Here is a 19,848-nt window from a genome sequence, read left to right on the forward strand (position 1 = left end):
GTCTGGGGAAGAGATAGTGGAACAACTGGTACATGTTAGAGTGAACAATTTTGGCAAAGGTCGGAGAAAGAACAAGAGAAAACGAGGCGCAGTAAAATTGAATTGAATAAAGCGTAGTATTTTTTTGACTTGCCGTATTGGTCGTCCTGCATGTTGTGACATAGTTTTGATGTAATGCACATAGAGAAGAATATTTGTGATAATATACTTGGTACATTGATGAGCATTAACAAAATAACAAAAGACACAATCAAGATGAGGAAAGATCTTGATAGAATGAGAATTAAACATAATGTACATTTGCGGGTAGAAGGCAATAGGGTGGTCATGCCGCATGCATGTTTTATGATGACGAGGGAGGAGAGGAAAGACTTCTGCAAATGGTTGCAAGGTGTGAACTTGCTAGATGGTTATGTTTCAAATATTGGTAGATGCGTGAGTTCTGATGACTGGAAAATCAATGGATTGAAAAGTCATGACTGTCACGTATTTTTGCAGAAGTTATTACCTGTGGGAATTCGTGGGAAGCTGACATCTAATGTACGTATCGCCATATTCAAACTCTGTATGTTTTTTAAGGATTTGTGCGCTCGGATAGTAAATCGAGATATGTTGTGAAAATTGGAAGAAGACATTGTTACTATACTTTGTAAATTCGAGCAGATCTTTCCACCATCATTTTTTGATGTCATGGTCCATTTAGCAATACATTTACTGCGAGAGGTACTGTTGGGTGGACCGGTGCAGTTCCGTTGGATGTATCCAATTGAAAGATATTTTGGTCGACTGAAGCTCAATGTTGGGAATAAAGTCAGAGCTGAGGGTTCAATAGGAGAAGCCTATGTACACCATGAATGGTTAACATTTTGCTCTCTATATCTTCGTGGTGTTGAGAGACGATTTAATCGTCAAGAGCGAAATGCTGATCTTGCTGCTGCTCCTCCTCGTGAGCTATCAGTATTTTCCTAGAATGTACGACCATTGGGTGCACAAATGAGTTACGATTTAATTGATGGAGAGTTGGGTAAAGTTCAGTGGTATGTGCTAAACAATTACCGGGAGATTGATGATTATCTCAAGTATGTCGTTTCATGCTTCGAATAATTATAATGTTCTTCAAGTTTAACTATAACTGTTGTGCTCAAAATAAACTTCTTTTGCATTTATCTATAACAGTGAGCACATTGACAAACTTAGGACGGAAGGCGTAGAAAACATAGAGGCAAGACACAAAGAAGAATTTTCCGGATGGTTTGAAGAACGTGTATGAACTAAAATTATATATATGTTATATTTTGAAACTTTTAATTCTAGATAATGAAATAATAAATATATACTATTTCAATTGTTAGATTTTGGAGTAACGTGCTCGCGATTCCGAATTAATTTCTTCTGAATTGTATGCATTGACTCGTGGTCCCTCAAATAGAGCACTTCGATACACTGTATGCACGGTTCGAGATTATAGATTCCATACTCTGGACCGTGAATGTAATAGAAAAACTTAAAACTCTAGTGTGTTGGCCGATGAGAGTCATGGAACAGTTGATATTAACTATTATGGTGTTTTACGTGATATTGTCGGATTGAAATATCTGGTAGGTCTGTAACATATGTTTTTAAATGTGATTGGTGGGATCTAGGCGGTGGTCAGGTTTCGATACATAGGGATAATCACTTTACGAGTGTCAATACTGCATCTAAATGGAACGAAGATGATCCATTCATATTGGCTTGTCAAGCTACCCAAGTCTATTACTTGATTGATCCAATGAAAAGTGCTTATAAAGATAGTGGAGAGATAACTTAGGGAGTCATACAAAAATTTGTCCTTGAAAAATATATGAAACATGAACGAGTGCAGATTACGAGAATAGTGGAGATGAAGATGACACTCCGATTGTAGAGGCATACCAGGAAGATGGAGAGGGTATTAACTTGTTTGTTGACCTCAGTGCACTCGAGTTGCTCCTCTTGTGTAGAGATGATGTCCCACCCATCCATCTCGACCAGTCCGTATTAAATGATCATTCAATTCAAGTAAGTGAGAAAGAAGAAGAAGAAGAGCCAGAAGATGAAGACGAACCAGAATCCGGCCAGGAGGTGGATAAGGAGGATGAAGAAGAGGTGCATGATGATGATGAAGATGTTATTGAGGGAGATTCTGAAACAGGCATGGAAAATACATCCGAAGATAAAGAATAAAAGTACTAAATATTTTATTCATATAAGTGACAATAAAATATCTTGAATTTTCATAATTTCTTCTAATTAATTTTCTTTGATATAATTAATTATTTTCAAGAATGCCGCCAAAACGACAACGAAGAAATGTGCCTCCACCAAATCCATGTCTCGAACCCATTGAGGACTCTCCACTCGAGGAATTCACTCCTGAAGATCAAGTAAACACATAAGAGAACAACAGCCAGTCGACACTTACTAGTAAGGAAATATTGTCGTTGATAATTAATATAGTTAATACTTTTGTCTCAATAACTATATAACTATAATTATACTATCTATTATCATGTAGTTGATGCATCAGCACGTCGCGGTCGTAGCTATACACGTGACATCTCTCTTGAGAAAAACAGAAGGCATGGAAAACTCAAGATCACCATTCCTAATAATTCTACTGGAGGAGTGGATGATAGTGCAGAAGCGCTTTTTTCATATATTAGCACAGTAGTTCAAACTTATGCTCCATTTTATGTGCGCTCATGACAAGATGTTTCGAATGAGATTAAGGAGCACATTCGAAGTCGTGTGCTAGTGAGTTTACTTTGAGAGTACATTTTTTTCACCTAGATTAGTATATCATATTTTTGACCTGATTTACTTGTTTGGATGAATTCGACTTTGACTTTGGCCGTAACGAGGATTTGAGAACCATGAATGAGTTGATGACTACACTATTCTGACGTCACAAAGGACGATGTCATGACCACTTCAAGAAGTTTGAAACGTTGGAAGAGGCTGCGCAGTCTCCTTTCCAGCAAATAAAGTTAGATGATTGGAGAAAGTGTTGTGATCTTTTCGCATTTCCAGATTATCAAGTATTTTACATTTATATCTTTTAATTATTTACATTCATATTCGTTCTATATATTATATGTATACATATTATAATTAACATTCTTAATATATTTTGTAGTACTTGAATTCTACAAATGCACATAATAGATCAGCTCTGATTGTCCACCATTGTGTCGGTTCAAGGTCATTCCACATTCTTGCTGAAAAAATGGTAATTAAAAAATTATAGAATTCATTTATTTTTCTGATATTCTTTTATTTAAGTACTAATATTATCTTTTTAAAATTGTTATTGTCGCTTTGTTAGAAATGTGATGATCCTGAAAATTTTTCCCTCATTCATATCTATGCTGCTGCTCACACTAATTAGCATAGTGAGTGGATGAATCATGTCACTGTAGATAATTATGTAAGTAATTTTAATTTTATTAATTAAATTATGTAACATTTGAATAATTTATTTGTTATTTCTATTTCTTTTAATACGATACTTATTAACGATCATTACCTTTCAAATTGCAGGAAAAAATGATGGAGATGCAGTCGGCTTCTAGAGAATCCTCTCCTAGTGATAGAGACATATTCACACAAGTGCTTGGGCCACAGTCTAGTATGGCAAGAGGTTTCGGATGATCTATCAAGCATAGATGTTCATCCTTCTCAACCTCATCGACTTCCTTCACAAATTAATAATCTTATCAAAGATTTAAAAACTGCACCGCGTGAGAATGAGTATATGAAGTCGAGACAGCAAGAATTAGAGTCTCTCTTAGAACGATACTCTTGTTTAAAGACGCGTTTGTAGGACTAACAAAGTGACCAAGAGAAAAGAATACGCAGTGAAGTCCAAGTGCAAGTGCAACGGGAGATGATGGTGCAACTGAAGCATGTTATGTTGTTGCAACAGAATCGCGGTGGGCGAGGAAATAAAAAAGAAATAAATTTTATCGGTAGTGGTGGCTAGTTTTAATATCTAATTTTAAAATTTTATACGACATTGTTATTTGTTAATTGATGGTATGTAATATGATACAATTGGTATGCTTTTAAATTTTATGAAATTAATATTTCTGATGTGTACGTTTGAATGTAAAGTAAAATGTTCGAACGTTGGTTTCCATTTGATCCAACGTTCGAACGTGAATACATAAAATTGTATAGTAACATTCGAATGGAGGCATCTACGTTTGAACGTACTGACCCTCAAACAAACAAAACGTTCGAATGATTAAACGATTAACGTTTGAACAAACATCTGAACGTACCACTTGCATTCGAACACTCATTTGTTTACATTCAAGATAACGTCCGAACCTTAAACCCGTTACGTTTGAACATTTGTCCGGTAACGTTCGAATGGAAATTCGAACGTTTATTATAATTAACGTTCGGACACATAAACGTTTGAACGTAAATATAATACGTTCGAACTATAATTAATGAACATCAACTTCTCTCATTCGAATGCCAATCGGTCGGGTTGCCGTTCGAACGTTCAATTGGACGTCCGAACGTTACTTTCTGTAACAGTTCTCAACCGTCACAAAAAATGGAACGTTCAAATGTTCAACCAAACGGAACACCTCCAACCGTCACTAAAAATATTTTTAGTGACGGTTCAACAGTAAACCGTCACCAATTATTTTCTGTGACGCGCATTAGGTGATGGTCGTGGTAACGGTTTCAAACCGTCACCAAATATCTTTAGTGACGTTTTGACATTTTTTTGTGACGATTTTCTCTGTCACAAAATACAAATTGTGTTGTAGTGCATACAGCCTTAAATCTATCACATTAGACTAGTGCTTTCTAGCTAGTGCATGGCAACTAGTTGTACATAATTCGTTTCCATGGACTCTATGCATTACTTCCAAGTCTTTAATTTGGTTTGATTGTGTTGTATTTTTTGAACTTATCAACAACGATATAATGTAGAGTCGATCGTTCACATATAAGATTTGTAGTTTTCTTTTGCCAACATTTATTAACTGATTATATATACTACCGACCTTCTAATTCCCTAAAGAAATCCTCACATCATCAGAACGAAGAAACATAGATCTATGTTTCTAATTAATCTAGATCAGCTAGATTAATCAACCGATTATCGCGAGATATATATATATATATATATATATACGTACATATTTGAGGCAAGAATTTATAAACAAAAAATTAATTTAATTTGCTTGGTCCAAATTTATAATTAGTTCGATTCACACTAATATAAGAAGGAAGATATATATGGTTACGGGTCTCTTTAATCCTCTTCCACATATGGTTCGTTGAGATCGAAGTGCAGCACTTTGCGACCTGCAGCCTGAGCAGTTGCTCCATCTCGCAATGGCGACTGTACAAATGTAAGAGCAGCTGTACTCCCACTGTCTTCAGCCTTGGCTAATTCACTGCTTGCTCGAGCTAATTCTGCTGACCGTGCCGCCGCCCAATGTCGCTTCTTATGGCCACCAAGAGCTTGACCTGTTGGGTAACCTTTGTAGCATATGTTGCATATGTGCAAAGATGCATCATGTTCTCCCAACTCCTTCGTTTCTTTAACTTGGACCATGGGATTGGCAATATCCTTTTTTGGTTGTATCTCAATCGATGTCTGCACAGCTTTAGTACTGTTGTGATCTTTGTGATGGCTGGATCTATGACCTCTCAAAGCTTGAAAAGTTTGGAATGTTTTGCTACAAGTCCTGCATGTATATTCATGGTATGAGTACTTCTTTTGTATCTTTTTCTGAATCTGAGGTTCGAAAGGTCTCAGTACTTTTGACTTCCAATTCATCCTCATCATCTCCGAATTCATTGCCATGACCATCTTCTCATTTTTCTCATGAACATTGAGATTCGGTTGCTGGAGATCAACGGGTAACTGCTCAAACTCGTACTTGCATTCGGTTGCTTTTCCTGACGGAACTCTAGTACTACTGGAACTATTGCTTTCATCCGAGGCTGTACTTGCATGCCTCCAACACCCTTTTCCATCAATCATTAACCAAGAATAGCTTTTACTTTCCGTTTGTAAGTACTCCATCATCTGCTTCCTTGAGGCAACACGTTCAGAAAATAGGAATTGAGTCTGGTTCTCCAGTTTTTCAATTCCGATCAAATGTTTATGCTTATCTGATACATTTTGCGTCCGAAGTACAGGCGTCGGAATATGAGTAGATGCCGGGATTGTGGTTGGGTCAAGACGAAAAGTCATTGGGGTGTTGTCAGGCTGAAAAGGTCGATCGATTAATACAAGACTATTTTGACCTCTCCTGCCAGTTCTGGACCACTTGGGTAAGAGTCCAGTTTGATCTTCATGGGCCGCTGAGAAAGCAGTACCAATCTGGTCAGAAGGCCGAATCCCCTTCCAGTTTCTTTTGGGATGGAGCCTCATGTGCCCGCACAACGACTTTAGCGTCGGGAATTTCTTGAAACAACAAAAACATTGGTGTTCGCCCCCGCCGCCACTTGCCGCACCAGTTTTGAAGGAACCGGAATTCAGAGCTTTGGGTGAAGAAGCAGCATATACCTTTGGTTTTAAACACTTGATCTTCTTTGTCTTGGGGCGAGCAGCAGGCTGAGAGTCAAGGATCCGCATCATGTACTGATCATCATGACCCGCAGCACCCTTTCCCGATGAGTAAAACTGATCTTTTTCTCTCAAATCCCGCATGCGAATACCATGATCGCCCGTTCGGTTCTTGAAGCTTTCTTCTTCTATTCCAGGCCGGGCCTCGACGATCTGCAGTACTCTGCTATTCCCCGCCGGCTCTTTGTTCTTAAACTCGGATGTCTCCATCAATGAAACACTGCCATGCAGTACCTTGGCTGCGGCTTCCGAAGAAGGAATTACCTCGTCGTATCCAGCTTCAAGCCCAGTACCATTCTTAGAATCCTCCATGCATATACGAGAGAAAAACCAAGAACAAATTAAGCGGCGCCCGAGAAAGAGAAGAGCAACCAACACTCAGAAACAGAAACAGAGAGAGTGGTGTACGGCGTTAATCTAGGGTTAAGAGTTTGGCCGAAGATTAAGGTTTTAGTGTAAAAAGAGTTAAAGAAGCGTTGAGTTTTATAAGGGAAAGAAAGCGAATATATATATATAGGCGAACGTTGAAACCTTGAGCTACAAGGAATGAATACTCTTCGCTTAGGACTACGAAGTTGATCTTTGGGCTACGATTCTACTTGAATACTCAGCAAACACAACGCCACTTGAATAAAAAAAAAAAAAAAAAAAGAGAAGCATGGAATAGAGCTGCTAAATAGAATCTTTTAATTAATAAATTCAGTTAATAAATTCCTTTTATGGTTTAAATAATATCTCATGTTGGATTGGTTAATTTATATTTTATAATCAAAATAATTTTACAATCTAATATACTATATCAAATCACATTAATTTGTATATTTACTTTTATAAAATCTATTTTTAATTAAAGGATTTATAGGCCTCGTTTCTTTTATAAAATGACATGAAATGAGATAAGTTGAATTGAGATAAAAGTTAAGTTAAATAAAATATTATTAAAATATATTTTTTAATATTTGAAAATTTTAAATTGTTTATTTTATTTACGATAATATGAAAATAATTATGAAAACAAACGAGTAAGCGTTCTCTTCTAATTAGTTTTTATATGATGAAATTATCGACGGGAACTTACTTGTTAGGTTGAAGCAAATTACTTGAGGACACATGGAAACAATACACAATCAGATTTAAAAAGGGTAAAAAAAGAGTAACACTACACTCACCAAAAATTTGTCTCGAATTTGTGTCTCGAAAAGTATTTATTTTTTTCTTTTTCTTTTTTTTTCATGTATTCTTTTAATCATCATAAACATTTAAAAAAAATAAAAAATTCGTAACATCATTAAAAAAATACGTCCTTAATTATTAAGTAAAAAAAAAAAAAAAAGAGCTTTGGGACACAGTTTCGAAACACTTTTTCGGTAATTTTAGCCAGTTCTAAAAATAAAAGCCCTGTTAACAGATTTGGTCCAAACCTCCTAATTATTATAGTGTTTTTTATAACAACGGATCACATTTCATTAACAGAGGACATACAAAATTGACTTAAAAAATAAGTCAATTACAAACGTTAGTAATTTTTCAATACACTTCCGTGACTGACATGGTCTAGACTAGACATTAAATCTCTAAATTCCTAAGTCTAAGAGATAGCACAGTTTTGTCCACGATAAAAGTAACAGTAACCAATTAACAAAACTCCATATCCGACTAATCGAAGTATGGAGAACCAACCTCATCATCACCGCCTAAGCGGAGGGGGGACAACACCCTTCGGACCTTAGTCCGAAGACACTATGTTTTTGGGTTTTTGTTTTCTTGAAAATAAAGATAGGGCATAAAATAAATTACATTGTGAAATCACTATAAAAATGGAAAAACAATGCACAAAAAGGTTGTTGAAGGGAAAACTGACGGTTGATCCTAGGAGATCCAAAGTTGCCGGTTTAGGAACAGCCGCGCGTTGCAGCGGTAGATGGCTCCTTGGTGGCGCATGAGGGCCATGCGTAGGCGATCTCCGAATTTTCCAACTCGCACGTACAGACTACGCTCCACTCCGGTTGAGGCCACATTTGGTAGTCGTGCAGATTGGCGGCTGGGCAACCTCCTAGTGGGGTGCGTGTTAGCTACTGGGTAGCGGAAATTCTCGATCAGTGATTCTCTCTTTATTTAGCCTAAAATAAACACAATAATAAAACCTAGCACTACACAAGAAGACAACAGAGAGGGGGAGGGAAGAAGCCAAAGCTCTCACCCCCTCTGGCCGATTCTAAAGATTGGGGGAGTTTAGAGAGATGGGAGAGAGTTTAGAGAGAAGGGAGCTCCAAACCTCCTAATTCATGGTGTTTTCTAGGTTGGAAGAGCATATAGGATGAGGTAGATGGATGTATGAGGTCCTATGTTTTTATGCATGCACGTACAACATTGTCTATTTCCCTTGGTAGGCATGCATTGCATGCTTTAGGTTATGTTTAGTCGTTGAATCAAATTCAATTTATTTCAACTCATCTCAAACTTATCATTGATAAAATTTATTATTTTTTTCAATTTATTATAAAAAAAAAAGAAAAAAAATTAAATTCATCTCAACCTATTTTATACATTTCAATCTAAAAAGTTAAACTCATGATCTCAATCTTAAAAAGTTAATCTCAATCTCTTCTGAGGCGTTTTTGTGCACTGTTTTTTCCTTTTTACAGTGTTTTTAATGTAATTTATTTTTGCATTGTCTTTATTTTCAATAAAACAAAAAATCCAAAAATATTTGGTCCTTCGGACTTAGGTCCAAAGGATGTTGTCTCCCCTCCGCTTAGTCGGTGATGTTGGGGTTTGGTTTCTCCATACCTCGTCCAATTGGGTATGGAATTTTGTATTTGGTTACTACAAACTCTGTCAGGAACAGAGTTGTGCTATCTCTTAGACTTCGGTCTTTAGAGATAAGCCGTCTAGACTAGACCATGTCAGTCACATTAGTGTACTGGGATTCTACTAACGTTTATAATTGACTTGTTGTTTAAAGTCAAATTTAAATATCCTCTTTAAATGAATGAAATGAGATATGTTGTTATCAAAAAAATAAAAAGTTAAACTCATGATCTTAATCTAAAATATCTCAATAAAATATATAAAATATTATTATTTACAATTTAATTCAACTAATCTCAATATCCGAACGCAACTTTAATATTTTATTATTTTGGCCGGTCGTTCACGAGATAATGATCCACAAGCAAGATAAGTTGCTTGCAGCGTTGCACTTTCCAATATTGAAACGGGGTAATCAATAATCATTGCTACCAGCTGTCCCATATATATCCTTAATATATCGTTGAGTTTTTTTTCTTTTCAATATTCTTTTTTACCACCCTTTATATTTAAATTAAAAGTATTTCTATAAAATTTGTTATTTTTATAAGTTATTTTATAAAAATACTCTTCTTTTAAAATAGAATTGTAAAAAGGATTGCATGTTCATTTTTTCTTAAATAGAACTCGTATAAAAACGAGAGTGGCATCCCAAGTTTAGATTTAGGACTTGTTTGAGAACACAACTATATTTAAATATTCTTAAATTATTTTATTATTATTAATAAATTATTTAATATTATTTTACTATTATTTACAGATATTCTGAAATATTTTTAATATTGAGACAAACCCTTCCTTATTTGTGAGAATTGCTAGATCTATACAGAATTCTTACATTAATAAACTTACAAATTATTGTATCTCACCGTACATCTATTTGTGGTCTCCTCATAATTCCACATAAACACAAAAGAATAGAAGTATAATTCTAGGCCTCGTTGCTCTGTTTGAGAGCCATAGTTTTTAGTACAACTACCATTCATCATTTATTTTAGAGAAATGCTTTAGGACCTGAATTTGGGTCTCGAATTTGTGTTCCGAATGCTTTTTTTTATTTTACTTAATGATTAAGGAAGTATTTTTTAATAATGTTATGAATTTTTTATTTTTTTTAAATGTTTATGATGATTAAAAAAATACATGAAATAAAAGAAATAAAAAATACTTTTTGCCTATTCTTTATTTTATTTTATACATTAACCGATTAATAAAAAAAAACAGTTTAACATACGACATATTGAGTGATGTAATTGAGAATGACAAAATGAGAGATGAACGCCAATACCTTTATATGTTCCAATTAATATATATATAGTTAGTATAAGCACCTTATAAAAGTTAGTATATATAAGATGTTAGTTAAATGTTGAAAAAACTTTAATGAAAATAACTTACACGCAATGAAGAAATTAGAGCTATCCGGTTGAAAATTAAAACTTATGTATTATATATGGATAGAGACGAGAAAAAGGAAAGTTTAGATAAATCACAATGAAGTGCAAAATGACTTCCAATTAGAGCATTTTCAACGGCTTTTTTATTTTACAATTTTTGTAAAATACACAATAATCTGGCAATATTAGCAAGAGATGCTCTTAACTCTTAATTCCATGCTCTTAAAGTATGAAATGGAAGATGTTCCGGGGGGGTGGGGGGGGGGGCAATCCACCCGCATCCAGCCACCCCTGCGGGGGGTGGGGAATGGACCGGGCATGGCCTCGCTCCGCATTTCCCCCATCCCTCATGATATACATACATACATATATATATATATATAGACTTATACATTAAATAAAATGACGCCGTTTTGGGTATACCTAAAACGGCCTCGTTTTGTTTAATACGTAAATTCACCTCCCCTTCTTGACTCCCCTCTCTCTCTCCCTCTCTTTCTCTCTCTCTCGTTGTCGTCTTTTGAAGTCGAGTCTGTGTCTCTCTCATACATCTTCAGGTTGTAAGTATCCTGAGGACCCATTAATTTTTAGTTCTCAGATTGTACTATGGAGGATGGGAGTCATGAATGGATTTGGAGGATGGGGTTCTGATCTGTATGTTATGGAGATATTTGTGTGATTGTGATGATGTTTATTGTTTGGTGAACTTTTGTAGAATTATTGGAAATCTAGGGTTTTAATCTGAGATCCTAAATTTGTTTAGGGGTTTCCATATCGAAACTCCAATACATTCCATTTTGAAACCATAATTTAATCTAGCAATCTGTTTTGTTGAACCCCAAATTTAATTTAGGAGTTTCAATATTGAAATCCCAAATCCGTTCGGGGGGGGGGGGGTATTTAGGGTTTCAATACTGAAACCCCAAAATTTAATTTAGGGATTTCAATATTGAAACCTCTTAATGTTCATTGTTCATGACTGCTTGTATGATTTTATGAAATTCTATTGTAATTTTTGCATCATGCCATCATGTATGTTAGGTTTTTGTCGGTCAACGAGAATGGACAGTGAGGCAAACTTTCAATTATCTAATCTACAACCCTTGATAGTCTCACTTGGTTTGTACTTGTAGTTTTATATTTTTAACTTTTTTACATATGTATAGATCATTATATTGTTTGTAATCCTATTTTTTTTTTCCTATTAATTTCAATCTCTAGACTCAAAGTCAAAGTCATCTTGTTTATCAACTTGCCAAATACAATTTCTAATATTATAATTTCAGTTATTTGACAATTTGTAATATTTTTAGATTAATTTCTATTATTATAATAGTTTAGAATACTTAGATTTGTATGTTTTATACTTTAAACAAAATTTATTTAATTTTATGTTATATGTAAATTGTAAAATATAGTTCTTCTTTTTTTTTAGGACTTATTGTTTTAAAATCTAAGGCCCAAAATGGCCCAAAAAGATGTTTTGGGCCCATTTACCCCAAATGGGGGGCGGACAGACCATAGGTCCAAATCGGCAAGGGCGGGGGCAAGGTGCGGGTAGCAACCCCAATCCTAATTTATGTATTCATTCTATTATTTTCAGTGAAATGATGTAAGTCTTCTTTGAGCAATAAAATATCTGATTATCAAATATATATAATACAAATGAGTTAAAAGTACTTCCTACATATAACATGCACTATTAATCTATGTAAATGTTTTTTTATTATTTCTTTCTTTTCTTTATATTTCTCACATTTTATACTGTTATTTATAAAACAAAAACAAAAAAAAAGTTATGTTTATTTTAATAAAAATAAAAATAAAAATAGTTGTGTTAAAAAGTTTTCAAAACATGATAAAAGGATAAAATGTTAAAAAAACAAATAGGACGAATGGCTTTTTTACATCTTTATTTTTTGTTTTATATTGGACTATTGATGTCATTTTGGCAATAAAGAAATATTGTCTTCAATGAATATATGAGAAATATTAAAAGATCCAAGAATATTTCATATTTAGTGGTAATTAAAAAAGTATTTTATATGAATAAAGAAAAAAAATCATATAAAATAATAATAAATAAGCTAATATATGGTGTATTGTAAAAGTCATTAATTAGCTCAAATAGAAAAATGAATCTTGAATCTTGATAATGTATTTTAAATGACAAAATACAAAAATCATTGAAGTGCTCGAAGGGTTCAAAGGTCTCCTCCAGATTATGTATAGTATAGGAAAAATACATTTGTACTGCAGCTCTACATTTAGATAATCTACTATTCATGATCTATGTAAAAAGTTCCTATTGTTTCTTCTTCTTTCTCTCTTTTTTTTTTTTTTCCTTCATGTTTCTTACAATCACGTTATTTCCCTTTCAAAAAGATGATAAAAATAAATGTACTCTACATAAAACCTTATAAAATATGATAAAAGCTAAAATATAAAGAGAATACTGTATCTTTTTGTTTGTTTTTTTTTTTTTTTGAAGTAAACCTCTTGTATTCGATTTGAATGATCATTCATTACAAAGTTTGTCTTTCTCCATAACACTACTTACAATTTCTGGTGCTTCTTCTATTCATACTCTCTCATATTCTAATTGTAAAACTACTTTTGCTAAGGTGTGTGCAACTGTGTTTTTCTCGCTACGTACAAATCTTACATGCCACTCATTTCTATCATAAAGATATTTCTTTATTTCTAGTATAATATTCTCATAGCTAGAATAGTCTTCATTTTCATTGTTCACTGCATTGATAATCACCTGTGCATCACCTTCTAGTATCACTTTTGTAAAACTCAACTCTCTGCATAATTCTGTTATTCTCCATAAGGCTAAACTCTCTGTTATATATAGCTGGTTGGTGTATAAATCTTCTTTGATCACATGCTGCTGCCAATACTTCCCCTTTCTCATTTTTTATAATAATTCCAATTCTCACTTTCCTGTTATTTTGATCCACTGATATATTCCAATTGGCTTTCAAAAAGTTTTGCTAAGGTTTCTCTCAATGCTGGTTCTTCCTCTCGGAGATGGCTGTGTTTTTGGACCTCTTCAACCACTGATTGGCTGATTGGTATTCTTGGAGACTTTCCTTTGCTAATCTAATCACACTAATGTGACTTTTAAACTTATGGTCGAAAATTGGTATTCTTGGAGACTTTCCTTTGCTAATCTAATCACTCTAATGTGGCTTTTAAACTTATGGTCGAAAATGAACTCATTCCTTCTCATCCACAAAGCCCTCATTGTTTTTGATGTCTCTTCCAATTCTGCATTTGTTATTGTTTCCCTAAGCTTCTTACACAAACTAGGAAAATCATCTTCTGCATTTTTCCACTTCTGTATTGAATTCATCATACCTGCCCATACATCATTTGCAGATAGACACTGTCATAAAAAGTGCATCACTGACTCATTTTCTTGGTGGCAAATGGGACAGAGCGGACTATCCACAATTTGTTTTTTTACAGAATAAGTCCCTTCTTATGGCAAGCAAATCGTTGCCTGCTTTCCTTAAGAAAATATCACTTTTCCAGAGACATTTAGATCTCAAATGTTCTTCCATCTTCCATCCATCTTACATTCATATGATGTTTCTCCCTGAATTGATTTTTTCTCTCAAAATAAGCACTTTTGACTATGAATAAACCTTTTTCTGATGGATCTCATATCAATTTATCTTCTGCACTCGAGCTACTTAAGGGAATACTACAAATCTGCTCTACCTCCTCCTCTTTAAATATACTCCTTAGCAGCTCTTCATTCCATACATTATTCTGCTGGTTGATTAGTTCCTTCACTTTTGCATCTTCATTGAGAATCGATATTGGAGACTGTACTTTAAAGGAAACTAGTGTGGATAACCATTTGTGTCCCCATATTTTGATTTTGTTGCCATTACTCACCCTCCATCTGAGACCCTCTTTCAACAAACCCAAAGCTCTCCACACACTCCTCTAAATAAGTGATGGTTTATCACCCATTTTAGTTTCTAGCAAGGATGTTCTTTTAAAATATTTCTCTTTGTAGATCACTGCTACCAAGCTATTACGATTCTTGGTAAATCTCCAACCTAGCTTAGCAAGCAAAGTAGAATTGAAACTCTCTAAGTCCCTGAATCCTAATCCTCCCTTCCCTTTCTGTTTTCCCATATTTTTTTCAATTCCTCCACTGCACACTGTTATTCTTATGTTGATTACCCTCCAAAAATTTGCACGCATCACATTCGACTCCTAACAAATTTTTTTGAGGATCTTCAAAACACTCATAGTATAGGTGGGTATTGCCTGAAGTACTGCCTTTATCATGATTTCCTTTCCTACGACAGACAAATATGTATTCTTCCAATTGTTAATTCTGTGCCAAACTCTCTCCTTAATACCTCTGAAGGTATTATATTTTGATTTGCCTACCATGATTGGTAATCCAAGGTGTTTTTCAAAGCTACCCCTCACTGCTGCTCCCCCTGCTACTAGAATATTCATTTTGTCTTATATTCTTGTATTGGAACTAAAAAAGATGGATGTCTTATCTCTATTCAAAAATTGTCCCGAGACTTTGTCTTATCTATGCAGCATCTCTTGTATTTTTAACCATTACAGAGTATGACACAGACGATACACATAGCATGATCATCTCTGCCCATTTATTATAGAACCCCATCTTTCTCATTGTTTTCTACAAAAAAGACCACTCTATTCTGTCATAGACTTTTGACATATCTAGCTTAATGGTCATACTTCCTTGAGCTCCATTTTTCCTAACCTTCATTGAGTGCATAACTTTATAGGCCACCATAATATTGTCAGTTATCAATCTCCCTAATATGAAAGCACTTTGATTGGGAGATATGATATATGTCAATACTTTCTTAAGTCTATTAGCCCACACCTTTGACGGAATTTTATACAAGACATTACACAGACTAATTGGCATATACTCACTGCACTCTTTGTTTTAGGAATAAGCACAATATGAGAAAAGTTCACTTATGGATTTAATACATTACCATTCAAACAAGAAAGTACAGTTGAGCTCACCTCATCTCCAATTATGTTCCAGTGATTTTGAAAGAAGCAAGCTCCAAATCCATCAGGCCTGGAGCCATCTGGTTTATAGCTTCTTCTACCTCCCTTCTAGTGCAAGTCTTTGACAAACTCACTGATATGAACCCGTGGGAATGAATTCTCTTGAACCCACAATCAATTTGAAAACTCTCCAAAAAAGCCAAAAATCAAGTCAAGGATGGAGAATCTAAACCCGATGAGAACCCGTTTCAAGAACCTAGATTATATTAAAATCTAGACCCTTTGAAGAACCCGTCTCAAGAACCCAGATTACAAAGGAGGAACGCCACAAAGGTTGTGATTTACCTTTGATAAGTTCAAGAGTTCAATCAAGAACAAGAGGAGAAAACTCAACTCACAAATAAAATTCAATATTGTCTAATCTCTCAAATGAGGCAACAAAGAGTTTTTAAATCCAAACCTAATCAAAACCATAGCCAAAATAAAGCCCCTTTTACCCAAAATTACCCTTGATGAACAGTACCGGCTAAGTACGCGCAGCTACAGTAACCCCTACAATAAATTGATGAAACCCTAGTTCCTAAAAAGTAACTTTCTAAATAAGCCGTTGGCCAAAATACAAGGCCTTCCCAAAAACATAGTTCATAAGAAATAAGACATATGAGCCAAGCATCTTCAAGCCCACTTATTCTAAACTAATAAAATAAATCATTTAACCAAATTGGAAGCCTCCAATAACAATAGGCCGTATCTCTAAGTCATGTCTTCCATAGCTTGAATCAAGTGTATCAAAACTGGTTCTTCTTTCTTTCAGACCCATCTTGAGTGTTAGGCTCTTGCTGGCTTCATCCCAAGTGGATTGCACCAATCCTTGCATTGCTTCCTTGATCTTCTTGGCCCTTAATCTTTTAATTGACCCACCTGGAACTTGCAAAGGATCTTTAAGAGTAGGCCCACCTTGGTTCCTATCATTCCCCCTCTTCTCAAAAGGATTCGACCTCGAATCTTCACCTACATCAAAAGGAGAAAGATCAGAAACATTGAAAGTTGCAGAAACATTATACTCACCTGGAAGATCCACTTTATATGCATTGTCATTAATTTTCTCAAGAATTTGGAAAGGTCCATCTCCTCGAGGATGCAACTTAGTCCTTCTATGGGCTGAGAATCTTTCTTTGCGCATGTGAACCCAAACCCAATCTCCTGGTTCAAAGATGACACGCCTTCATCCTTTATTGACTTGGGAAGCAACCCTTTCATTCTTTTAGGCAATTTGAAGTCGTACCCTCTCATGAAGTGACTTCACCAACTCCGCCTTCTTTTGTCCATCCAAACTACTCCTGCCATCAACAGGTAAAGGCATCAAATCCAAAGGAGTAAGTGGAATAAATCCATAAACAATTTCAAAAGAAGAGTATGAAGTAGTAGTATGCATCGTCCTATTATATGCAAACTCTATAAATGGCAAACAATCCTCCCAAGTTTTTAAATTCTTATGAACAACAGTGCGTAAGAGCTGAGTTAAAGTCCTATTAACTACTTCAGTCTGACCATTAGTCTGCGGATGACAAGTAGTGGAAAATAAGAGCTTAGTACCCAATTTCCCTCACAACACCTTCCAAAAGTAGCTAAGGAATTTAACATCCCTATCAGAAACAATACTCCTAGGTACACCATGGAGTCGCACTATCTCCCGGAAAAACAAGTCAGCTATGTTTGTGGCATCATCTGTTTTATGGCATGGAATGAAATGTGCTATCTTACTGAATCTATCCACAACCACAAAAATAGAATCTCTACCCCTTTTGGTCCTAGGCAGCCCCAAAACAAAGTCCATAGATATGTCTACCCATGGCTCACTAGGAACAGGTAAGGGTGTATACAACCCATGTGGCAAAACCTTAGATTTGGCCTTTCTACATGTAATGCACCTTCCACAAATACGGTTAACATCTCTCTTCATCTTAGGCCAAAAGAAATGTTCATGCAAAATGTCTAAAGTTTTCTTGACACCAAAGTGTCCCATTAATCCCCCACCATGTGCCTCACGTACCAATAACTCACGCATAGAACAATTTGGCAGACAAAGTTTACTTTCTTTAAACAAATAACCATCATGCTTGTAAAACTTACCAAATGCCGCCTTATCACATGCCACATACACATTAGAAAAATCAGCGTCATCGGCATACATGTCTTTCACATATTCAAACCCAAGCATTTTAGCACTCATAGAAGTAAGAAGTACATACCTCCAGGATAGAGCATCAGCAACAATGTTCTCCTTACCTTGCTTGTAACGGATGACATAGGGAAATGTCTCAATGTATTCCATCCATCTAGCATGCCTTTTATTCAACTTACCTTGACCCTTGAGATGCTTCAATGATTCATGATCGGTGTGGATCACAAGTTCTCTTGGCCATAGGTAGTACTGCCAAGTCTCTAATGCACGAACAAGAGCATAAAGCTCTTTGTCAAAAGTAGGGTACTTCAGGGATGCCCCACTTAACTTTTCACTGAAGAAGGCTATGGGCCGCCTATCCTGCATCAAAACGGCTCCAATCCCTATTCCTGAGGCATCACATTCGATCTCAAAAGTTTTGTTAAAATCAGGTAATGCTAACACAAGTGCAGAGCACAACCTTTCTTTAATAGTGGCAAAAGCATTCTCTTGATTAGCCCCCCAATGAAATCCAACATTCTTTTTAATTACCTCAGTGAGTGGTGCAGCAATGGTGCTGAAGTCTTTAACAAAAGGCCGATAAAAGCTAGCTAAGCCATGAAAGCTTCTTACCTAGTGATGCTTTTTGGCGTTGGCCACTCCTTGATGGCCTTGACTTTCTCTTCATCCACCTCAATACCCTTTGTACTAACAACATAACCAAGAAAAATAACTTTTTCCATGCAAAAGGCACATTTCTTGAAATTAGCATACAACTTTTCACATCTCAACACATCAAACACATATCTCAAATGCTCAATATGTTCATTTAAGTTCTTGCTGTATACTAAGATATCATCAAAGTACACAACCACAAACTTGCCTATGAATGCACGTAGGACATGGTTCATTAATCTCATGAAAGTACTGGGCGCATTTGTAAGTCCAAATGGCATAATCAACCATTCATAAAGCCCATACTTAGTCTTAAAAGCAGTTTTCCATTCATCACCCTCTTTTATTCTAATTTGATGATACCCACTTTTAAGACCAATTTTAGTGAAAATACATGAGCCATGCAATTCATCAAGCATATCATCCAATCTAGGAATGGGATGTCGATACTTTACCATGATATTGTTGACCGACTTGCAATCAATGCACATCCTCCACGTCCCATCCTTCTTTGGCACGAGTAGCACTGGTACTGCACAAGGGCTCATGCTCTCCCTCAAGTACCTCTTGCTCATCAAATCCTCAACTTGCCTCTGAAGCTCCATTGTCTCCTCTAGATTACTCTTATAGGCTGGTAGGTTTGGAATAGCAGCCCCGGGCACAAAATCAATTTGGTGCTCAATGCCTCTAATGGGTGGCAACTCATTTGGCATCTCCTCCGGGAATACATCCTCAAACTCCTGCAACAAAGAAACAACCAAACTAGGAAGAGACTGATTAGTTTCATCAAGAGTAAGATAAGACTCTTTATAGACAAGAAAAATCATAGGGCGATCTGCGAAGAAAGCCCTCTTAACCTCACTTTCTCTTGCATAGAAACTCACTTTTGCCTTTCCTTTTCTCTCGGCAGACTCTCTTTCTTTTTTCTCTCGTGGCTCCACTCTTTTTTCTTTACTCTTAGCCACCTCTCTACTTTCTTTTTCACTCTTTCTTTTTTGCTCAATCTCTTTTTCACTCTTTCTTTTTTGATCACTCTCATTTTCACTCTTTCTCTTTTGATCACTCTCATTTTCACTCTTTCTTTTTTGAACAACCTCACTTTTTAATTTCAGTTGATCCTCATAGACATGGCTTGGAGTTAA

The 19,848-nt window shown here is 35.5% G+C and overlaps 1 protein-coding gene across 1 annotated transcript; it reads right to left on the reverse strand.

The window, feature by feature from the left end:
• Nucleotides 1-5,225: 5,225 nt before the first annotated feature.
• LOC108995299 lies at nucleotides 5,226-7,076 on the reverse strand. Its single transcript, XM_018970833.2, has one exon. It carries the CDS (start codon nucleotides 6,935-6,937, stop codon nucleotides 5,300-5,302), a length of 1,638 nt encoding a protein of 545 aa, XP_018826378.2. The 5' UTR covers nucleotides 6,938-7,076; the 3' UTR covers nucleotides 5,226-5,299.
• Nucleotides 7,077-19,848: the final 12,772 nt, after the last annotated feature.

This window comes from Juglans regia, chromosome 3, assembly GCF_001411555.2.
Source record: "Juglans regia cultivar Chandler chromosome 3, Walnut 2.0, whole genome shotgun sequence".
Classification (NCBI taxonomy): Eukaryota; Viridiplantae; Streptophyta; class Magnoliopsida; order Fagales; family Juglandaceae; genus Juglans; species Juglans regia.